At 43.2% G+C, this 20048-nt stretch overlaps 1 protein-coding gene across 5 annotated transcripts in view; it reads right to left on the bottom strand.

Moving 5' to 3' along the window:
* znf521 (zinc finger protein 521) overlaps nucleotides 1-20048 on the bottom strand; it is an 88920-nt gene that overhangs the window by 41939 nt on the left and 26933 nt on the right. For 4 of the 5 annotated variants that reach the window (XM_038717970.1, XM_038717971.1, XM_038717967.1 and 1 more), the window contains exons 4-6: nucleotides 4519-8030; nucleotides 4254-4338; nucleotides 3857-3889 (exon numbers count right to left, since the gene is read on the bottom strand). In XM_038717970.1, coding sequence (XP_038573898.1) covers nucleotides 3857-3889; nucleotides 4254-4338; nucleotides 4519-7674 — 3274 coding nt within the window. In that variant the 5' untranslated portion in view covers nucleotides 7675-8030. The remainder of the gene's footprint in view (nucleotides 1-3856; nucleotides 3890-4253; nucleotides 4339-4518; nucleotides 8031-20048) is intronic. The other variant, XM_038717969.1, reaches the window with a different exon arrangement.

Here is a 20048-nt window from a genome sequence, read left to right as displayed (position 1 = left end):
TCTTATTTATTTCATAAGATTGATCCTGTTCCTGTGCTGTGTTGTCTATTGAGTTCTGACTCTCATCCAGCCCCCTAGGAGTCAAATGAGGAGTGTTTGGCCATGTTTGTTAGCAGATTACATGTGTATGTGATCTATGAATGAGTCCCAGAAACTGAGGGAGCACCATCAGACACACCTAATCAAAGAGGATTACAGGAAAAGAAACAAAGAATGAAAGTACCATATTTTGTTTATGTACCCAGAGAAAAAAACACTTAATGCAGTAGTAAATATGTTGCCACCAGGCCAAAGACAGTGATGGAGACCATGTAATCAGCATACACTGGCCAAGTTGCTCTTGGGGCCCAAGACAAGAGGATATGTGTCAAGTATAATTTGCGGCCCTTAGCGAGAAACAAAACAAGGCTTTCAGCTTCAAATACTGTTACAGTGTGCCTCCTGTCTGTTCCCCCACTAACAGCCAATGCAGTATGTTTTGCCAGGTTGGAGCACAGTTAAATGCGAGAGCTAGATAGTGAGACAGAGGAAAATGGAGAGATGGTGGGACAGAGAGAGGGGGAAGGGAGAAAGAGAGAACAGAGAGGAGGAGGAGAAACTAGAGGAGAGCTAAAGGCCTCTCACTCCCTCTCCTCTCCAGCTCTGTAACGGCCCACAGTGCCTGCTTCACACAGAGCGGCCAGCTGTACAGCAAATGTGCCTTTCCCTCTCCGCCCCCGAACCTTTCCACCCCTCCAGTGCCCCCCTCTGCCTGGGCCGACCAGGCCGCCGGCTCCTCTCTGTGAGAGAAGGCTCCTCCCTGACTTGGCTTCAAGCTCAGTGCTGTCACCAACCCAAAAAATCCGTAGAGGTGACCCCAAAAACACTTTTCTGGGATGTGGTATGGTTTGTTTGTTTACAGTTGTCCTTCTGAGCACTGCCACCTTGGCAGTAGCTGCTTGGAATGGACAGGAGTGAGATGAGAATTGGATTGAAAGCAGATATAACAGCAAAGCAAAAATCCTTTTCACCTTTAAAACCCTTTAAGACAGAGCCCATGCTTCAAAACATGTCAGGGCTCTGAAAATCCACACAGGGACATTTGAAACAGTGCGATAAATGGGCCAAACGTGCCCCCCGTGAGGCTCCAAATGTCATAGTTTACAGTGGGGTCAAAGTGAAGCAATGGGGTGGCATGATGGCATGCTGATAAAACCAAACAGGCTTTTGTGTCAGTGAAAGACCTTCAAAGGTCCTCTTGACGACGAAAGCACTGTGATTTTTAATTTATTTTCCAATGCAATTGCTACAGATCAAGATGGCAAATTGAACTGATGGACAGATTTGTTTTCTAATCTCAAAGAAAAATAGAAATAAAAGGTTTGATAGTGACTGCAGCAGCTGATAGCTGTATAAATCTGTGTGTCTCTAGAGAAAAATCGGACACCCTCAAATCTGTAAGTGAGCCATGCCAAAAAAACTCTAAACTAAAGAGTGGCCAGCTGTCTTCTGGCCTGCTATTAAATTGCTCCTTGGATGGTGGCGATATCATTTTTTTCTCCATAGGAGTATCACACCAGGTCCCCAAACAGAGCGACCAGCTGTACAGCAAATGTGTACTGATCCATCTGGGCCCTAGCAGGCTGCAGCCTCCATCTTAAAACACGTGGGGCCGTTCACAGGCTTGGCTGGTGCTGGTCTGCAACACACCCTCCTGCACCCATGTCTACCTCCTTCCCTTTCATTTACCTCTATTATCGTAGCGAATGTTGAGTAGCTGGGCACCAGAGTTGCGTTTTATGTCTGAACTAAGACCGTCATCATCTGTGTGTAATATCCATGCATCAAAATGTGCTGGCAGTCGTACAGAAGAGGCAGCCATGAGCACTTCGGGCGAATGGGAGGAGGTGAGTGTGGAGGCTGAGTGCACTTGGTTTAGGGAGACTATTGTATTACAAAGGCAGCTAATATGGACTCGTCTGAGTGAGACAGGCTCAGGTTTTGTTGTTCTATACACTTAGCTCTATGGTTATGTCACGGCACATCACTATATATAGAGTTATCAGTGTGAACTGACACCATGGAGCAGGGCATGGATGAAAACAACACCCCTATGAATCCAGCGTCTGCTCCATTACCTACGCTAATAACGCTGACAGCTGAGCGGAGATGACCCCAGCCCCCTGTTTCCCCTCTCCTGTGCAGATGGCCATTAAAAGGAGAAAGTGTCCCTTTTTTCAGTAGAGAAGGTATTTAGAGCTTCTCCAAATTAGTATTTTTTCTGTGTTTTTGGCCCAAATTGGCTTTGGAGTTATTACAGGCTGAATTTAACCCCCTTCTACATTAAAAGGGAACAATTCTTCAGGAGCTATATAAAACCACAACATCAACATTGGTCTTTTAACACAACTAACCTGATGCATCTGTTTTTACCTATTTTTACCTCTTCAGACAAATGCATTTCTGTTGTTTGTCTTTATTCGATTCAGTTTCCTTTTTGTTTGCTTGTTTTAAACAATGCAGTCACTTCTAGACAATTTCATCGTTCTACCAAATTTTCATTATGATGAGTTTTGTTGTCTCCATATTTTAGAGATCACAAAACAAATATATCTAACAGAAACCCTTTTGAGGAGTCTGATGAAACCCGTGATCATGTTGAATACAAAGCAATGGCATATCAGAGAAGTAAGACATCAGACAATAACCCAATCACCTATCCTCCTGTTATCTTAAGCTGTCTGAATTCCACTATTATGGGGGAACTGTGTGCTTGTGCGGCTGACAGACATAAAATAACCAGTAGGGGGGTTTGTTTTCTACCCTCCCAGTGTGCTCCGTGCCTGCCTTTGCGAGAGAAAGGACTAATGCTGGCATGGTACTGTATTAGGCACCCCCAGTAGAATAGTGGGTGAGCAGATCGCAAAGATGAATACAAAATACACACCTACACACTCTCAACTCGTCTCTCTCCTTTGCAAATACACCGAAGCATCAAAATCACAAATCACATGCTTCTGATTGTTTATGCACAAACAGTGGGTCCCTGATAGAATTGCCTACCGGTCCTGATAGAATTGCCCACCGTGTTTAAATTCACCTGCGCCTAGAAGCGTGTCCCAAACAGAGAGGCGGTTTGGTTCCAGATCAATGAGTCTCTCTCCCACTGAAGACAACAGATAATGCAGTGTAATGAAAGAGCCGCCAAACGAGCTGAATAAATGAATGAATAAAGGAACGTGAGACCGGAATTCAGACGCCTACTTACTGCAGGCAAGAAAACCTGTTTTCCAATTGTCTGTTTTGTACAAATTATTATGCCTGCATACAAATGACAACCAAAAGTAAAGACATTTTGTGGAGGTTAGTCTTACACCTGCAGATGTTTAGAAATCTTATGAAAGAAAACGAGAAATTTGGAATCATTTTGTGATACACAAATGATAAAAGTCAAATATCCATTTTTTCAGTTGATTTGACGTCATTAAATGCAGAGAGCATGAAAGTATTTTACTGAATGTATTCAGATCTCAGTCATCTGAACAGACTACTTGTGAAGAGGCACAATAAACAAACAAACAAAATAATGTACAGTAGCAATGTGGAGATTTTTCAAAAAATGTGGAATAATATTTAGAATTTTAAACAGTTTGAATAAAATCTGTTTTGGCATTTTAATATTTCACTAATCTGAATGTTTCAACTACTTCAAACTACCTTCATACAGAGTGGTTTGAAGTGGAGAGATTCTGCTCCACAGGCATGCACACGTACTATATTATACCATTCACATGCATGGGAAAATGAAGATGATGAGGTTTATAAATGCACAACACTGGAGATGCAGTTGATGGTCAAAATAGTAAAATAATTCCACCTATTTGGTGATGTGATCCAGATACTTGTGAGCCTGAATGAGACAGGGTCAAATATTTTATTACATATATCACACCAGTCTTTAGTATGTGATTTACCTTTAAAAAATATGAAAAGACTATGTCTGAAATGTATTTATTCATTGATTTATTATCAAATACTTGTGAAATTTGGTGAATGATTTGTATATTGTATCGATGATGGTCACACAAAATCATTCCCTCTAACATTGAAACCACACACCTTACAGCCACATTGATTAAATATATGCTATATTGTAGAAATACTTTGGGAAAAACATATTTACATAGATATTACACAAGCACTGTTTTTTATGACTTTGTTCCAGGAGTGCAACAGAGACCATAATGAATGAAACAAAAAGAGTTATCTCCTACCCAGCATGTGGTTGGCCACATGGACTTGGATGTCCCATTCACTGTAGAACACCATCTGACATTTGATGCACTGGTATGTCTTCTTCTGTAAATAAGACCAAGAGGAAAAAGATTATTATCCTCAATTCTGAATAAAATTAATATTACAAGCTAGATATCTCTTTTGTTTTGCCAGTTTAACATAACACAAAACCTCAAGATGTGAACCTCAAGATGTTTTCATGAACTATTCAACATCATTCAATACAACACTAATGAACAATACCTCTTCAATTTGTGAGGGACTGGCTCTGGGCATGGGGGACACCTGGGGGGTCTTGAGCTGCCCGCTGTTGCTGTCCCCAGCCTGTTCCCGATGCACTGTCTGTACATGGTTTTGCAACTCTGCTTCAGACTCAAACTTCACATTACAGCTGGAGCATCGTGTCTTGGCAGCAGAGGAGGAGGATGTGGAAGAGGATGAAGAGGATGAAGAGACAGCCTTGCCTTTCCCATCTCCAGGGCTGAGACTCTCTCTCTGGACCCATGCGACTGTAGTTGTTGCTGGAGTGGTTGCTCCACCATGCTGCTGCTGTTGCCTTCCTCCATTGACTGTTGGGCTGGAACTCTTGGAGCCAGCTGCTGTCACACAGGATGCACAGAGTCCGTAAGGCAGTCCGTTGATGTCCAGCTTCACCAGGTCTTGTTTGGACCGAAAATCTTTCAGGCAAGAGGCGCACTTGAAAGGTTTTTGGGCATGGTGTTGCTGCTGGTTCTGAGAGATGGCATTGCTGCGGCCCATGGGTTGGTTTGTGGACATAGTGCCTGTCTTTTGCATGTGGAAGGTACCATGGATCTTGAGCTCCAATGTGGAGGTGACTGTCTGCATGCACACCACACAGCGGAAACCTGTCAGGGAGTTCCTTAGGTCAGGGTGCATCTGGCAATGCTCCAAGAAGTCTTCTTCACTATGCAGTGGCATCTTACAAATGCGGCAGCTGCCAGTGTCCAGACTCTTGCTATGGGTAACCTTGTGCTCAGTCAGAGTTAGCAAGGAAGGGAAGCGCTCCCCACAGATGGGACACATATAGTGTTTGACAGGCCCAAGGTGGGTCTGCATATGTTCCCTCAGCCCAGCCTCAGAGAAGAAGGTGCGGGAGCAGACATTGCACTTGTGGTTGCCCTTGATCATCTCAGCTTTCCTTTTTACCATGGCACTCTCACCAGGGCGTATATTGTGGTCCCTTAACTGGTGGTTAGTGAGGAGTGACTCCATAGTGTAAGATGCCCCACAGATGTCACACCCATACATGGGCTCTGCAGTGTCCACCTCTTCCTCACTTCCATCATGGCTGTTCTGGGACTCCACCACAGATCCTCCTACTGCCCCTGGGCCATGGCTGTTAGTTAGGAGACCATGTAGCTCAGCATCTTCTTTAGGGTGGCCATCCCCACCACTTACAGTTGAGCCATTAGCACCACAGTTCTGTGACTTTCCATCAAACACACAGTGTTTCTCCCTCAAATGCTTCTCCAAAAGGACGATGGCATGGAAGGCCTTACTGCAGAAGCGGCAGTTATATTTCTTGCTGTGGGTGGTAATGTGGCACTGCAGTTCCACCTCTGTGCCAAAGGACTCCCCGCAAAAAATGCAGCGGTGTGCACGGCCCTGGTTTTCCAGATGGCTGTGTTTGACATGTAGCTGTAGGTCAGTCTCATGCCTGAAGTCCCAGTTGCAGGAGGTGCAGCGATACACCTTTTTCTCGTTGCTGTGCTTCACAGCCAGGTGGAGTTGAGTAGACACCTTTGAGTCAAAAACCTCCTGACACAGAGTGCAACGAAAGAACACAAAGGTATGCATGTCGAGGAGGTGCTTCTGCAGGTCATCCACTGAAGTGAACTGCTTGTCACAGCTCTCACAGATGTAATAAGTGGAGGTAATGGTGAAGTGAATTGTCACATGCTTCAGCAGGGACTCTTGGTTGGGGAACTCTTTGTTGCACTGTGGGCAGGTGAGTTGAGGCTGCAGGCCATCCAGATGAGTTTTTAGGTGAGTCTGGAAAAGGTCTAAGCTGGTATATTTGGCTCCACACTGGTTACATATGAACTCACTGGTAGTGCGTGAGGCTGAGCTGCCTTGTTTCAGCATGGCAGTTTGTTCCACAGATATTGGAGAAGAGGGGCTGAGAGTGCGCAGGGATTTCTTTCCATTGTTGATATAGTTCAGTGCCAGTGGAATGTTCTTGTGATTTTCCTTGATGTGCTTGTTGAGCTTCAGAACACTGTTGAATATGGGAGAATTGGTGCAGTACGAACAGGAGTACACTTCTACTATAGACTCCTTGGGAGTTACAGCCAGGGGGGAGTCAAAACGCAGGCTTCCCCCATCACAGTGAGTCTGACGGACATGTTCCTCCAGGGTAGTCTCTGTCAAGAACCCCATGAAGCATTGGGGGCAGAAGAAGGCATTGCTCTCCTTGGCCACAGGACTGGGAAAGCCATGGGAGCAGCGGATGTGTTCCTGGAGGGCGTTGAGGTCACTCAATACCTCAGGGCAGAAATTACACTGAAGGAGGGCATCAGGCAAGCTGGCTAACAGGGCAGCATGGTCTTCTGCATTGTGGACCTGCTTAAGGTGTTCATTTAGATTTAGTAAAGAGGGCAGAACCTCCAAACAAAACTGGCAAGTATGAGCCTGCTCTGGCTTGTCCAGATGCATGGTTCGCAGGTGAATTTGAAGCACAGCCAAACTGGAGAATACTTGCTTGTTACAATAGATGCAACTGTAGGAGACTTTAGGCTGTTTGGAGGAACGTCCTCCCATGTCTGATGTGTTCTGAGCAGCCCTCTTTCTCCTCCCCCTTGTCTTGGGCACAGGTGGTGCTGTCTCCACCATTGTGGAGCTGTCAACAGAGAGGTTGGAGTCAGGAGTGGTGCTAGAGACAGAGGTGTAGCCCACAGTCAGCAAGGAAGGGCTGTTACTATGGTTACTGGATTCGGGGAGCTGGTGGATGTCCATGTGAGCATAGAGGTCTTCAACAGACAGAAAGTGCTCAGAGCAGATAGCACAGGTGTGGCCCTTCCTGTCTCGGCTGTGGGCCTGGTCAATGTGAGTCAGCAGGGTGCCCTCATCACTGAAGGGCTCATGGCAGTAGATGCACTGCAGGGTGGCACCCAGGCCTCCATCCTCTGATGGTGAGCACTCAGGGTGGCACTCTGCAATGTGCCTCTGGAGGTCTTCTGGGACATCAAAGCCCTCCTCACAACGGCTGCATTTGCGTGTTTCTTTCAGTTTCCATTCATCAGCTCTAGACAGGCTTGAGCTGCTGCCATCTTTGCCCCTTTCATGTACTTGCATGTGGCCATGGAGAGAACTGGAGGAAAGGAAGCCTCGGCGGCACACAGGGCACTTGTGGGGTTTGTTGGAGGCGTGAGTTTTCATGTGGATTTTGAGGTGATCACTGCGGGAGAAGGCAGAGTCACACTCTCCACAGTGGTACTTCTTATCTCCTGTGTGTAGCTTCACGTGCCGATCTCGGCTGCGCTTGTGCTTAAACAGGCGGCTACAAAAAGTACAGCTGAAAGGGAGTTTATCGCCGTGGCTTTGTTCGTGACGCTTAAGGAAGCTTAAGCGGCTGAAGGACTTGTCACAGAACTGGCATGGGTATGGCAGGCCAGGGCCCCCTTCGTCCTCGCCAAAATCATAGTCCTCGCAGTGTCCTGGAGAAGTCTGATCCTTACTGGAGGGAGATGATGCTGGCCAAGAACATGATGGGTCATCCTCAAGATCACCACCATCTGGAGAAGACAGAAAGAGGGAATAAGAGAGCAAAGATGGTATCAAGGGCAAGTCAGAGGGAAAAAGATGGAAACAGAAGGACAGTGAGTAAGAGAGGTGCTTTGTAAGACTGTATTAACAACTAATTTGTCTCACTCTTTTGAATTGAAAAGTTGGGGCACGATGGTGTTGTCATAGTAATTATAAGGTTGTGGTGTATGAATTTTTAATTCTTCACAACTTAGACAATTTTTCCTTCAACAGAAACAATACCTCTCCTTAGGTGTTATCTAAAAAGTTACATTTAAATATGCAATTTAAAGTATAATAAGGGAAGAGAATAAGTGGAAATACTTTTACTACAATTAACCTTGTATGTGGCCACGTAATGGCATAGCCCACTGTGACTCAAAACACAATCTCTCTGACATTTAAAGCCAACACAAGACAATAGGTGTACTTTAGGATGTAAGCCCGGCATGAGGTAAATTAGCACATTTCTATTATTCCTGAACAATTACTAGAATATTTTTGAAAAACAAGAGCCCTTGAAATGACCTTAAGACAAGAGAAAAAAAACATGGAAAAGGAGTTCTCAAGAGTGAAAGAGAAGATTAAATGTGTAATTTAAACCCCAGCTACTCATAGCCTTTAGGAACCCGCCACTGCAAAATAAATGTTTTTCATGAAACATGGGCCTTTCAGAACATCACTCAATAGATATCAGATTATAGAATATGCATTATTATCATATTTGTCTGTGTGGTCTGTGCTAAGCCGTGAGGCAACTGATACTGGATGGATGAATATGCCATGTGCTGATGTGTGAGTGTGTGTGTGTGTGTGTGTGTGTGTGTTGTGGGGAGGGGGTGGGGGGATTGGATTGGGTAAGACAACCGAGTCGCTAACTATCTCACTCAAGGACAATCGGGTGCAAAAAATGACCAGGGAACACCTGTCAACTGACAATTCAGGCCCCATTTCTTTTACAATAACTTTAATGTGTTCCTATTCAAATTGCTTCGCTGCAGACATTCAGTTCCACTGGTTAACTGTACTGCGTTATGAATGGAAAACAAAGAACACTTTCCACGAGTTCAAAAGGTTACAGACCACTTGTTCCTGCTGCCGAATTCTAAGTGCTGCGAACTTCCTTACCTAAATAAAACAACGTAATCCCAACCCCTTCAGAAAAAAAACTGTGTCAAAAGGCCAAAACTTGGAATGGGAAAAACAAGAGGAAACTGCAAAGATTTATGAGAGGGATGAAGGAAAAGCATAAGCTCTTTCCAGGATCCAACCTCTGTGCACCCCTTCAGCTGACAAATCTAAGTCTCTCTCTCTCCTTTTTCTGTTGTTTTTGCTGGGAGATCTGCCCTTTGTCAGGATATCATGCCCTCTCTGAGCACTTACCCCCATCAGGGCCTATCTTCAGGAAACAGATGGGGTCGGAGGCCATTCCCTTGCCCCTTCCAAACTGCTGAAAGCGGCACATTGAGAGCCCACCTCCACACCGTGGCCCTCCCGGAAACCTCCCACCCCTGGCAAGGTGCCCACTCTGCACACACATTTCACTCAAGGAGCAAACCTTGCTTGATTTACTTGCTTTATCTCAGTGTTTCTCTCTCTCTCTCTCTCTCTCTCTCTCTCTGGTTTGAGGGAGGATGGGTGACTCAGTGCTATGCCCTCCTCCACAGAGGGGGCGGATCTGCCCTCTCTCATACTGCCTCCCAGGGTATAGGAGAAAAAGAAGAATGACCCCAGCCAATGCCTTACAGTCAAACATATTGGCTTCGAGACAATAGCATAAAACAAACAAATAAATGGGCCTGTATACAAGGCTAAATTAAATTCTACTGTCTTAAATGAGGATGTCTTTGCCTTGAGACATTACTAAGCTGCCAGGACAACCTCGATCCATTTTTTTGGTTTGTTTACTTGATGTATATTATTTATTTAGTGCATTTATTCCAATAATATGCATATATAAAGTTATATCTGTGGGGGACATGTGGGATTCGCAAACATTTCTTGAGTTCAACCAGCAGAATGAATGTGTTTAGATGGCCAAATATTTATGTTAATATTAGGTTTGTGAAATATTAACAGGTATAATAAGTATAACAGTGTGATGTACTGTGTCATCACACCAGTCTGACTTAAATATGTTGCATGTATGGTGGACCAAAAACCCAGAGTTTCTGCTTCTGTTAAAACACAGTCGTTATGTGATGGTCATGCCTGATTAAAAAACAAAAAAAGATCTGTTTTAGGACATTCAGACTGTTCATTTCAGGTACATTTGTCCCATATAGTGAAACTTACTACAGTTTTACCAACACACACATGCGCGCACACACACATGCGCACACACTCTCTCTGTAATATACACACAAGAGAGCATGGGTGCACTCACACACAGTAACAAACATATAGATGTGCAGGCATACATGTACACATTGAATGCTCAGATACAAGCGCAATGGCTGAAACAAGTGTGTGAACAACTGTACATGAAAAAGCAATCTTCCTCAGGAGACCTCAAGAGGAAAGAGAGAGAGAGACTTGTTTTTTTCCTTCTTCACCCAGACAAGAAATGCCCAGGCCTCAGCAGCAGCCTGAGTAAATAAAAGAGCGGGCCTTACTTCCCTGTCTCTCGGGCCGGGGGCCTGTGCACGCCAGCACTCTCTGTGCTGCTGCCAAAGGGGATGCTGGGGCCTGAAAAACTACACCCTGCAGCTGAAGGGCTGTCTTTGTTGGTCTGCCAAGGCCTTCCTGAGCATCCTCCAGCCAACAGCCTGTCACGTCCTGGGAGGAAGACCTCCATCTTAAGGCCTGTCCCTCTCTGGGAGTTCTGTCCCTACCCCTTCCCCCTTTCTCTTTTAAATGTCTCCTATATGGAACAAAACAACCTCATTTGGAGTGATCCTATAAGGGATGGCAGAAAATGTGCCATAGCTGTATTTACTGGTAAGATAGAAATTCAGCCCCTAAGCTACAGTACATGAAAACTTTTGTAAGAATTAAAAACAAGCTCAGCCTGTCAATTAATCCCTATATATAAGGTTAATAAAGACATTTGAAACAGTGCTATACAAATTAGTGTTTCTTTTTTTGTACTGCAAAAGTAACCACTAAAAATTCCCCCTTCACATGCAGGTTTCAGTTTCCTCCAAGCGAGTCTGAACTACTCTTTGTGCACCGCTTCCTCTATGTTCATTTATAGCACCCTTTCCCAGAGTAAATACTCCTGTTTAAATAAGATCCTTAATGCTGGGAACAGGTAAGTTTGTCATTTCTGTACACAGCGGCATAGCTTTCAAACCCCCTGCAGAATGTTTTGATTTATACAATTAATGTGTTTGAGAGAGAGAAATAAGCTATATAAATATATCTGATGACATTATACTGACATTATTTCCCTTTCGACTATAATACATATGGTGTCAGATATTGTCTCTACATTTTAAATGGTAAAAGATATGCATAATTTGAAAACAGTTATTTCAACAGAATTTTTTGTAGACAGATACCACATGTGTGAGCAGAGTGCAAAATCAGAATAAAGGAAACATGAATGTTGGATTGCTAATTCTTCACCTTTATTAAAAGCTGGTTTGCTCAGCAATGACACAATAAATAAAAAATTCATAGAATGTTTTACATATTCTAATCCAGTAAAATACCTTTTTCTGGTGACAAAAAAATATGAGAGTTTGGTTGGTAGAACAGTTTTATTTTACAAGAATTAGAGAAAAGCATTATGTTTATTATATGTGCCAAAAATTAAAGACACTGAAAAAGTAAAGTTAATTCTTATGTTAAATGTACTGGGGCTAAAGCTAGGATGTTTGATTTTACATTTGGTGGTGTAAATACTGTAAGATATCCAGATATCCACATATCCACAGAGCTACTTGAAGGCTACTCACTAAAAAATACCACAAACAACTTTTTACATTTAATTTATATGTTTAATTTTTATTGTAGTTGATTTAGTGTAAATCTATGAATGCTTCATATGTTCTGTCATTTGCTTTAGTTGGGTGATAATTACTGACCTGGTCTTTTTTGGTATTGTGAAGCACTTTGTAACCCAATGTTCTGAAGTGCACTAAATACATAAATGAATAAAGTTTTATTAAAAAATTATTAACCTACTAGCATTTTTCATCGGAGAATTTGACTGCATTTGTAGTTGGTTTTGCCCAAAAGCTCACTCTTAAACATAGTGCTTGCTAAACAAGCATTTGTGATTGTATTGTTTTTATCCAGTAATACACTCTCCTGAAACCTTTTAGGGACCATGGCTTGGGAATAACTCACTGCTGGCGCCCAGACCTTTTTGTCTGAGGTCCTGGAAGCAGTTCAAGATGGCTTATCACTACCTGACAGCAAGAGAGTACATATCTTCTATTCAGGAAGCCAAACTCTTATCCAGGTCCAGGACCTTATCTTATCAGAAAAGTGTTTTTGCTATCACTCATCTGCCACTTCTATAGCAAGCTAGACTTTGTTCAAAAGCCATTCTAGTGAAGCAAAGCATGGCCATGCTTTCAGCCGCCAAACCTTATCTTCCTGTGTGTTGTACCAGAGATCTGTACGTAGTGGTTGTCATAAGAGATGTGTTTGTGTGAGTGTATTTGTGGCACATTGGGGATTGGGGATTCAATGAATAAACAAAAAGATGACAACTTGTCTGATGTAACACCATGACCCCACTTCATATTCAGAGAGGGGGATCTTTTTACAGTTACTGGGAAAAGTAGTGAGCCTCTCCCATGAGAAAATGCATGTGTCATCTCAACACTTTTCCTGTTCTGATGCCCAAACAGCAATGTGTGTCTGAACAACACACTATCATGTACGGCTCTGTTTGTGACACAACCACTTAAGATCTAATAGAGGAGGTGGTGAGAGAAATTTTTACATTCGCTTAGACTCCAATCTCCCTGACTGTGAGAGAGAGGGGTGGTCGATTTTTTGGGACTAATTCCAGTCAGATGAACAAATCACTCAGTTAATTCAGGCCCGAGAGCTCAGAGGACACAGAGCTATTGGAAGAGGCCCAGTGCTGGGCTTTACTCACAGTAGTCCTGCTACATCCCTGTTTTAAGACATCAAATCCAGTCAAAATGAAACACTGATAATTCCCAGTAGCTGTCAACAAAAGTGCCAGGTGGCTAGACGTGGCATTTTGCACCATGCAGCTGATTAATACACACAAATAAGCACAAGTAGAGGCATTTAAAGGGGATGCTATTTACCATGTGACTCATCCTCACACATAGTATAGTGGTATGTGTGTTGTGTGTGTACTCTCTCTCTTTTCCTCTTTTTTTCTTAGCAAACACAATATGTTTTTTACACATCTCTGAGAAATGTCAGGTCCCTGCCCCCCCCCCCCCCCCCCTTTGCTACAGATCAATCAAATCCACTACGGTACAGAGAAGGAGGGGTTGTGTGGGATGACTGGAGCAGCAGCGAACAAGGATGCTATCTTTTACTGAACTAGGCAGAAAAACAGTAGATGAAATAAGGATTCACTTCCCGGGGCTTCATCACTGCCGTAGCAGCGAGTTACTCTGGCCTAACATCGTGTACACAACACATTTCCACACACACTTGGAGAAGAAATGCACCCCCCACCCCAAATGGCAGTCAATGGGGATTTTTTTCACACAGGGCCTGACACAAAGAGCTGGAACATCAAGCGCTGTCCTGACTCTGTGGTCTGGGTGTCCATTATTCTGGCCCTCATGGCTCTGTCTCTCAACCATGGGGAAGCAGCAAACTGTCAACTACTTTGTCCACATTACCCACGTCCCCCAGCTCAGACAGGAGCACTTGGTCACTGTCCCAGAAATCACAGTGTCCCAGTGGTGTCCCAGGAAAGTTAGACAAATGGAAGGCCAGAGAAGGAAAAGTAGGACGGCCAGTCATCCTTTACTCTGCTTTTTCTTTCCTTGATAGTGAGATAAAATGAAAAGAAGAATTCCATCACTTATTGTAGAGATGTGTCTCTGCTAAGCTGATGTCTTTCCATCAACATGGACTGACTGAAATGTATGCTAATGATGACAATCAATATTAATGTTTCTTTAGATAATACCAGACCTCTAAAATGAAGGAGGATGTTTGTGCTTTGTGCAGGATCTTTTTCTCTGTGGAAATCTGCATCAAGTAACAACCCATAACTGCAGTGTTTAGACTCTGAAAGCAAGAGATGACTTACTGCCAGCTAACCCATTTCCTATCCTCCATAACAACTGCATACTATTACATTGAGGTCACTGAGGTTATTAACACACTTAAACATCATATGAATGCCAGATACGGGTGGCTTTTTCTTCTTATTTTTTCAAATTTAGAAAATTTGTAGGGAGGTCGTCTATCATTATGTTTGGCCCTGCCTGCTGTCTGTTGTGTTGCTGTCAAAATTAACACTTGTTTTTCAAAAGAGAACAAAAAATAATAATAAGAGAACAAAAGAAAAGGGAGGCATTTAATTACACTATTATTCATGAAAGGTGAATTTGGGGTTTCATAATAGTTTACTGCAGTGGGTGGGCTCGAGGGCTAATGTTGGTGTTTTATTGTTCAAGTTGAAATTTACTTGATTTGAAGTGTTTGAATTATTAAAAGTGAATCACACTGGAAACAAAATACCCTTCACAGCATTCGTGGCATTACCTCTGTGACACTATATGTATACTACTATACTACAATGTTCTTTTTACATGATCAATAAATATATAAACTGAATAGATACAATCACAACTACATTTTAGTAAAGTAGAATATGTTTAACAGTTAAGATGTTCTACAATTTTTATTCATAGGTTTAACACAGGCAGTCATACTAAGCTTTGGTAGTGATAAGATCTAAGGTGCTGCAATGCAACATGGTCAAAGCTGTGGTTAGGATGTAGGTGGAGCAGTTTGTGTGTGGGAGAGCGGTGGTTGTTATTGTGTCATCTCCTGTAGCGGCTGGTGGTGTGGGGAGGAAGGACAGTTGACCACTTCAGGTAGACTACATCACAAACAGGAAGGAGGCTGTTCCCCAGGCCTTGGCTGGACCAGCAGCCACAGTGAGCCTCCCAGGGGGAGAAAGGAGGATGACAATCTGTCCCCCAGCATGCCCCTTCACCGCCTGCCTCACTGCACTGGCTCTAAGGGAGTGCTGGGCCAGGCGGGACCAGGCTGGGCTGGGCTTCAACAGGCAGGGGAGCCTGTGTGTGTGTGTGTGTGTGTGTGTGTGTGTGCTGTTCCCTCAACACTGCGGCAGACCAGGCGCAGGTCCTAGTGGACAGTCGGCTAGCCAGTCAGTCAATCAGTCAGCCACTGTAAGAGATGCTGTAGCGTTGTGCCTTACTATGCTGAGACATAGTCTGGGACATTGCCTCACTGCACGAGAGTTTACTTGGATGATTTTTTATTTTTCCCCACTCTTAGTTACTCGTGGAAATTTGATTTATGTGATCAGCTCGGAGAAGAAAAAATTGTTGTGCGTACAGAAATATGCTGAGTTACTGTATGGTTGCTTCATTAAAATAGGGTTTGCTCTGCAAGTTTCAAGAGGCGCTATCCATTACTTAAAGCCAAGCACAGCACACACTGAATTTGGAAAAAAGGATCTAATTATTTTTAATCAAACTACCTCATAGTGACCCATATAACTTGGGCTCGACTTCAAGTAAAGTTTATTTGACTTTTTAAGGATAACTTCAGACATTTGGAACTACATTTCAGTACACTGGGAATATTTTGAAAAAGGGCAGTTAGTCTGCCAAATGCCCATAAAAAGTCTTAAATCAACACCTCTTTTTTCTTTCTGCAGAGGACTACAAAAATAACAATCGTATGGACAAACAACCCTAGACTTGTGTGCTAGCTTTAGCATTAGCATTTATCAGACCCTGCCTCTTGACCCATGACCTTCAGTTCCCCTGATTAATACACTGTGGCTCTATTTGATATCTCCTCAATGCCAACCCAGCTTGTCAGTGGTAAAACAACTGGAGACAGCCCAGGAGGGAGAAGAAAACATGCATCTTTGAGGGGAGAGCGGGAGGGGAAGAAAAACAAGCATCAACTCAAGCAAGACGATGTATTTTCATGCATCCCTGTCTTAAATGTCAAGATTTCTTAACCCTCAGTGACTGCAGCACTGACACCTCTCCAAGGTTCAACAGAAACCGCATTCATTAATAATTAGCTTAGCTGTGAGGACAGGGAGGGAGACTGAGAATGAGAAAGCGAGCAAGACGGATAAAATTTAAACTTCTGTCCTTTCCTGAGAGAATCGAATTTCACCAGAAGTTTTTTCATTCTTCTTCATTTCTTGTTTTCCTGGCGTGTTGGCCAGAGTCCCGCAGGCGGCCCATGAACGAGCGATGCAGACGTCGCATCAGACTTACTTCTCCCTCCTCTCCTTAATCATGGCTCTAATACCCTCCAGATGAATAAACATCTTCATCCCCTCTCTGTTAAAGCCAGAAGGCTCCTCCACTCTCGAATCCAAGAAAGGGAGAAAGAAATGGAGAGTTGAATAAGGAGCACAGGAAAAGGATGACAGATGGAAGGGTGGATCAATGTTGAAATGAACCAACAGCAAAGTAACAAAGCCACGGCAAGATTTTCTGGTTCTTCCCACAATCCGTGTGATCTATTTCCCCCTTGACACAATTATCACAGTCCTCCTAATTATTTTTTTCTTATTAAACAGATTTCTAATGACAGGCTGTGTTTTTTATGATCATGTTTGTAAAGTGGAGTTTTTTTGTGAGCTGTTGTGCAACCTTGTCGCCTCAGAATGTGTCCACAGACTGCACAGGAAGGGGGAAGGGGGCGGAGAGGGAGGAGGCGTGGGGGGGTTGTCTCTGGAGAATGGGCCAGGCCCCAGACCAGCACTTCCCTGGCCCAGTAACTGTGCCAGAATACTCATGACATGTGTGTACAGTATGTGAGCGCAAATGGCAGACAGATTTAGGGGTTTGCTTTGTTTCCCTTCTATTGTTTTCTGCTGGTATCCAGGCAGCTCATCATCATATCTTAATACTACTAAGTATTGTGAAAACACACACACGCACACATTGATACACACATGAAAATACACACGCCTCACCGAATGGTGCTGTTCCTTTGGTGCCCTCACCCTCATCTTCATTTGCAGAACAGGGCTGTAATATGAGGCCTGAATACAATCAGACAAATGACTACAGGGCATTTTATTTATTCATTCATCAGTTCACATTGATTTATTCCTGTTTATCTATTTATCAGCGGGGAAAAAAGTTGGATTGTTTTTCTAAAAGTGTGCATGCTCATGTACTAAGTGTATAACTTCCAGGGTCAGAAAAATCCCTAAAAGAGATTATTGAGGTTCATCTTACCCTTGAATACCCTCCTCTCAATCGAGCACCTCAATTGATACTTCTCATCTCCCTATTTACGTAGGCCCAGCACTCCTTGTTTTAGTAACCATTTACTTAGTTACACACCACCACCTGGGAGGCTATTTATGTCTCTCTCAGGAGAGGAACTCAGTATGACTGCCAACCAACACCCCCACTTGAACTATCATTAAACACAAGTAAACTTGAGGAAAGACCTCAGGTGCTGAGTATGACTTTACTTTACATTTGAAATCTGATTAACCATATTAAAGGAATAAATCAAATATTACATAATTATAATACACAATATTAAGTAAGTCATGTGTTAATAAAAAGAAACGACTGCAATACATTAAATATTTTAGTTTAGTCACCATTTTGTAAAGGTTTCTCCCTATCTGGGGATATGCAACTCTCCTGCTGTCATAAGGAGTTTTTCTTCTTATATGTGGTAATCTCACATCTATGTGAATGTGCTGCAGCTTACTGTGATGAACTCATTTCAAGGATCATCATTTGTGAGAGTGAATGTAATAGTCCCCCAATATCAGTTATCACTGACAGCACCATCCATATCAGCTAATTACTTTTCATTGGCCTGTTGTAGGAGAGAGGACATCAGCCTTTATCTTTATATGAAAGGAGAAGACATTATGATTATGCTATTACTGTGAAAGAGCTAATGTTACTGTACCACTAATATAGAAATGGTATACATTTGTTCATTTAGCTGATGCTTTTATCTAAAGCGACTTACAATTGCTATACATGTCAGAGGTTGCACACCTCTGGAGCAACTAGGGGTTAAGTGTCTTGCTCTGGGACACAATGGCGGATGGGTCACAGTGGGAGATTGAACCCGGGTCTCTCACACCAAAGGTATAGTCTTATCCATTGCGCCACTGCCACTGCATAAAAACCCATGTCCCTTCTCCAGTGACTCTCTTACTTGGCTACTTTAAATATCAGGAGAAAATAACCAATAAGGTGACCTTTTATTACATTTGGCGTGCAAATAAGTTGACGAGTCAGAAAGAGAGTGAGAGAAAGATATGCTCTAAGATTACCATTGGAGTCCTGATGACACACACATAACACATAGAGCCCTAACAGTCTGGTAACAGGATCCATGCTGTTTTTTTCTGTTTTTTTCTTCAACCAGCATACATCCAGCACAAACAGAGGAAGCCAACAGGTCAGAGCAATGCTTTCTCCCTTACTTAATTTGTGTTTTCCTTAGTGTTCTTGGGTTAGTGAGGAGAGTGTCATCTCTGCGGCTGTTCATTGTCTGAGGGAGGAGTTGGAGTTGGGGAATATAATCCCACGCACTATGCATACAGCAGGGAGGAAATATGGCCACAGAGTTGGTACACAACCCCCTGGGTAATTTGTAAAACATGAGCCATGGCACCCGAGCGCTATGCTGAGGCTCGGGTCAGGTGACTCAGTCACAGGTGCACCATAGGAGGATCTCTGGTGAGGAGGCACTACTCCCACCACAGAGCATGTTGGGCAACACAATGTTTTCTAAACATGGAAATCTCTAGAAAGCTGCCTCGGTCGTTATTTTTAGGAGTGTGTAGAACACTGAAAATGTAGCAGAGCTGGTAGCTATATTGCTCTATTTTCTTTTCTTTTTTTCCCTACTTCAGCTTGCATCTGTAACTAAAGGTGGAAGGTCAAAGATGTCAGCACTTTTCTTCTACTGGATGAAATGTTGTCACTCCTTTACATCAATATATCCCTGAGACACACAGAGTTTGGAACAATAATAGTACAAACATAACACACATATTATACATGCCTAAGCCCACACATGTCGCTTTAATAAGAAGTCTTGATTAGGATTCAGGAGACGTAACATCCCACGTGCACGGCCTCTGCTTTGCTAGGCCTCAGATAACCTTTATCCTATAGGGTTTAATTAATGTCAGCCAGTCTACTCTGCCTTTCAGAAGGAAACGACTTATTCCTCTGCCCTCATGAAGCACAAATCCCTCTGTTTCACTGGTGAGGCCGGCTGCCTTGTTTATCCCAACTACAGGTACCGCACCCTATTAAGGCCAGCACTTGTTACAGGGAAAAGGTTGAATTATTTACCAACAGTAGAGGGAGAGGAAGAGAGAGAAAGGCATTTCATACATGGGATGGATTTTTATGTTGCTTTTTTAAGGTTATGAACAAGGTACGATTAATGATCCATGGACATTAGATACAGGTACTGACTACCAAGGAAAAGGGCATCCTGGCATACAGTAGGTAGAAAATAAGGCCATTCAGAGGGATGAGTCAATTGCCACCAAAACATTATGCATTAAATATCTTTGATGAAAAACACCGTTTTCCCTGTGCTTAAAAGTAGGTAAAATTTTATACATTTAGTCATGTGTAAATAGATGAATGTGATTTGTTAAAAAGATACCAAGGGTGCTTGCGCACTCTTCACCCAGGGCAAACTGTCTGCATTCTATCTGCATCTCAGCCTCTCTGCACAATACAACAAAACATACAGAAAACAAAAGGGAGCACAGAGGGGGAGAACGAAGAGACAGACCAAACAATAAACTCAACCACAAGAGACAGAGTTTGACTTTGTGTGTGTGTGTGTGTGTGTGTCTGTGTGTGTGCGTTTGCGTGTGT

This window comes from Micropterus salmoides, unplaced genomic scaffold (assembly GCF_014851395.1).
Source record: "Micropterus salmoides isolate LMB-PRFRI ecotype aquatic unplaced genomic scaffold, ASM1485139v1 Ms_hic_scaffold_14, whole genome shotgun sequence".
Classification (NCBI taxonomy): domain Eukaryota; kingdom Metazoa; phylum Chordata; class Actinopteri; order Centrarchiformes; family Centrarchidae; genus Micropterus; species Micropterus salmoides.
This window is presented reverse-complemented; position numbering and strand designations above follow the sequence as displayed.